Source organism: Hipposideros armiger, unplaced genomic scaffold, assembly GCF_001890085.2.
Source record: "Hipposideros armiger isolate ML-2016 unplaced genomic scaffold, ASM189008v1 scaffold_846, whole genome shotgun sequence".
Taxonomy (NCBI): domain Eukaryota; kingdom Metazoa; phylum Chordata; class Mammalia; order Chiroptera; family Hipposideridae; genus Hipposideros; species Hipposideros armiger.
In genome coordinates, this window is record NW_017732196.1 from 402,829 (window position 1) to 404,036 (window position 1,208).

Here is a 1,208-nt window from a genome sequence, read left to right on the forward strand (position 1 = left end):
ATCTTAGCAAATGTGTAAAATAAAACAACACATTATTTAGGGATACAGACAAGTAGGAAAATTGAAAAGAAAGGGAATGATAAGCAAAATTTTAGTGGCGCCTGGTACCTCTGAGCTAAGAGAGAAGAGAAGGAGATTGAGAAAGAGCTGAAGGGGCAGAAGGATGGGACTCAAAGGTGATGGTGACATTCCATTTCTTAAACGAGGTGATGGATATTCAGGCCTTGAATTGTTAGTTCTTACACCAGTAATCTCTGGTAGCTACTTTTAATTAAATATAATTTTTAAACCCGTAATATGTGTATCGTTCCCCAAATTTTAATTATAAATAACCCCATATTAAAAGAGTTGTAGAATAGTTAGACGTCCATCATCTACACTCAACAATTATAAATGCCATCGTGATTTCATAGAATTCAGGTGAGTATTTTGACTCAGGCCTGGGCCTGAGAGTTGGTCTCTCCACCTGAGCTCTGATTAGGCCATTTCCACACCTGTGATGTGCATCCACCCACAACGCCTAGGTAATTCTGGGATTACTATTTTTTGATAAAGTGATTCAAGGAATCTCCTAGAAGCTGCAACACAGGGAGCCTCCTCATCCATCTCCCTGGTGGCAAGCATCGCTGTGAATATGATTGCCTTCCTAGCCCTGCTGTCTTTTTTGAACTCAGCCCTGTCCTGGTTTGGAAACATGTTCGACTACCCACAACTGAGTTTTGAGGTATAATTCTACCGTGTTTCTCCTCCATTTTGTTTCTGCCTATCTTTGTTTAAACAGCCTTCCCTAACTGCCTATAGTGCACTCTTACCCAATGTACACACTTACCATGTATCCCCCATCGCCTCACACCTCCTCTCTGTTCCTGTCACCCTCCCCCCCACAACATTCAGCCATTCTCTCCAGATCCCATCCAAGAATCCCGATTACTTCAAATGACCCAATTCCAACCTTGACTCCTAGTGGATAAAGATGAGCAAGGATGTGTGAAAGGATGTCTATACTTAAAGGAGACACAGAAAGGGCAAGAACAAACTTGTCACAGGGGTGAGGCAGAAGCTACTCACTACTCTAATAAAGTCTCTACTTTTGGTTTTTGTAGCTAATATGCTCCTACATCTTCATGCCCCTTTCCTTCATGATGGGCGTGGATTGGCAAGACAGCTTTATGGTTGCCAGGCTCATAGGTTATAAGACATTCTTCAAT

General features: G+C 42.0%; 1 protein-coding gene across 1 annotated transcript in view; it reads left to right on the plus strand.

The window, feature by feature from the left end:
* SLC28A3 (solute carrier family 28 member 3) overlaps positions 1 to 1,208 on the plus strand; it is a gene marked incomplete at its 5' end in the record, with an annotated part of 33,046 nt that overhangs the window by 23,416 nt on the left and 8,422 nt on the right. Inside the window, 2 exons of the mRNA XM_019629363.1 lie at positions 556 to 724; positions 1,104 to 1,188. Coding sequence (XP_019484908.1) covers positions 556 to 724; positions 1,104 to 1,188 — 254 coding nt within the window. The remainder of the gene's footprint in view (positions 1 to 555; positions 725 to 1,103; positions 1,189 to 1,208) is intronic.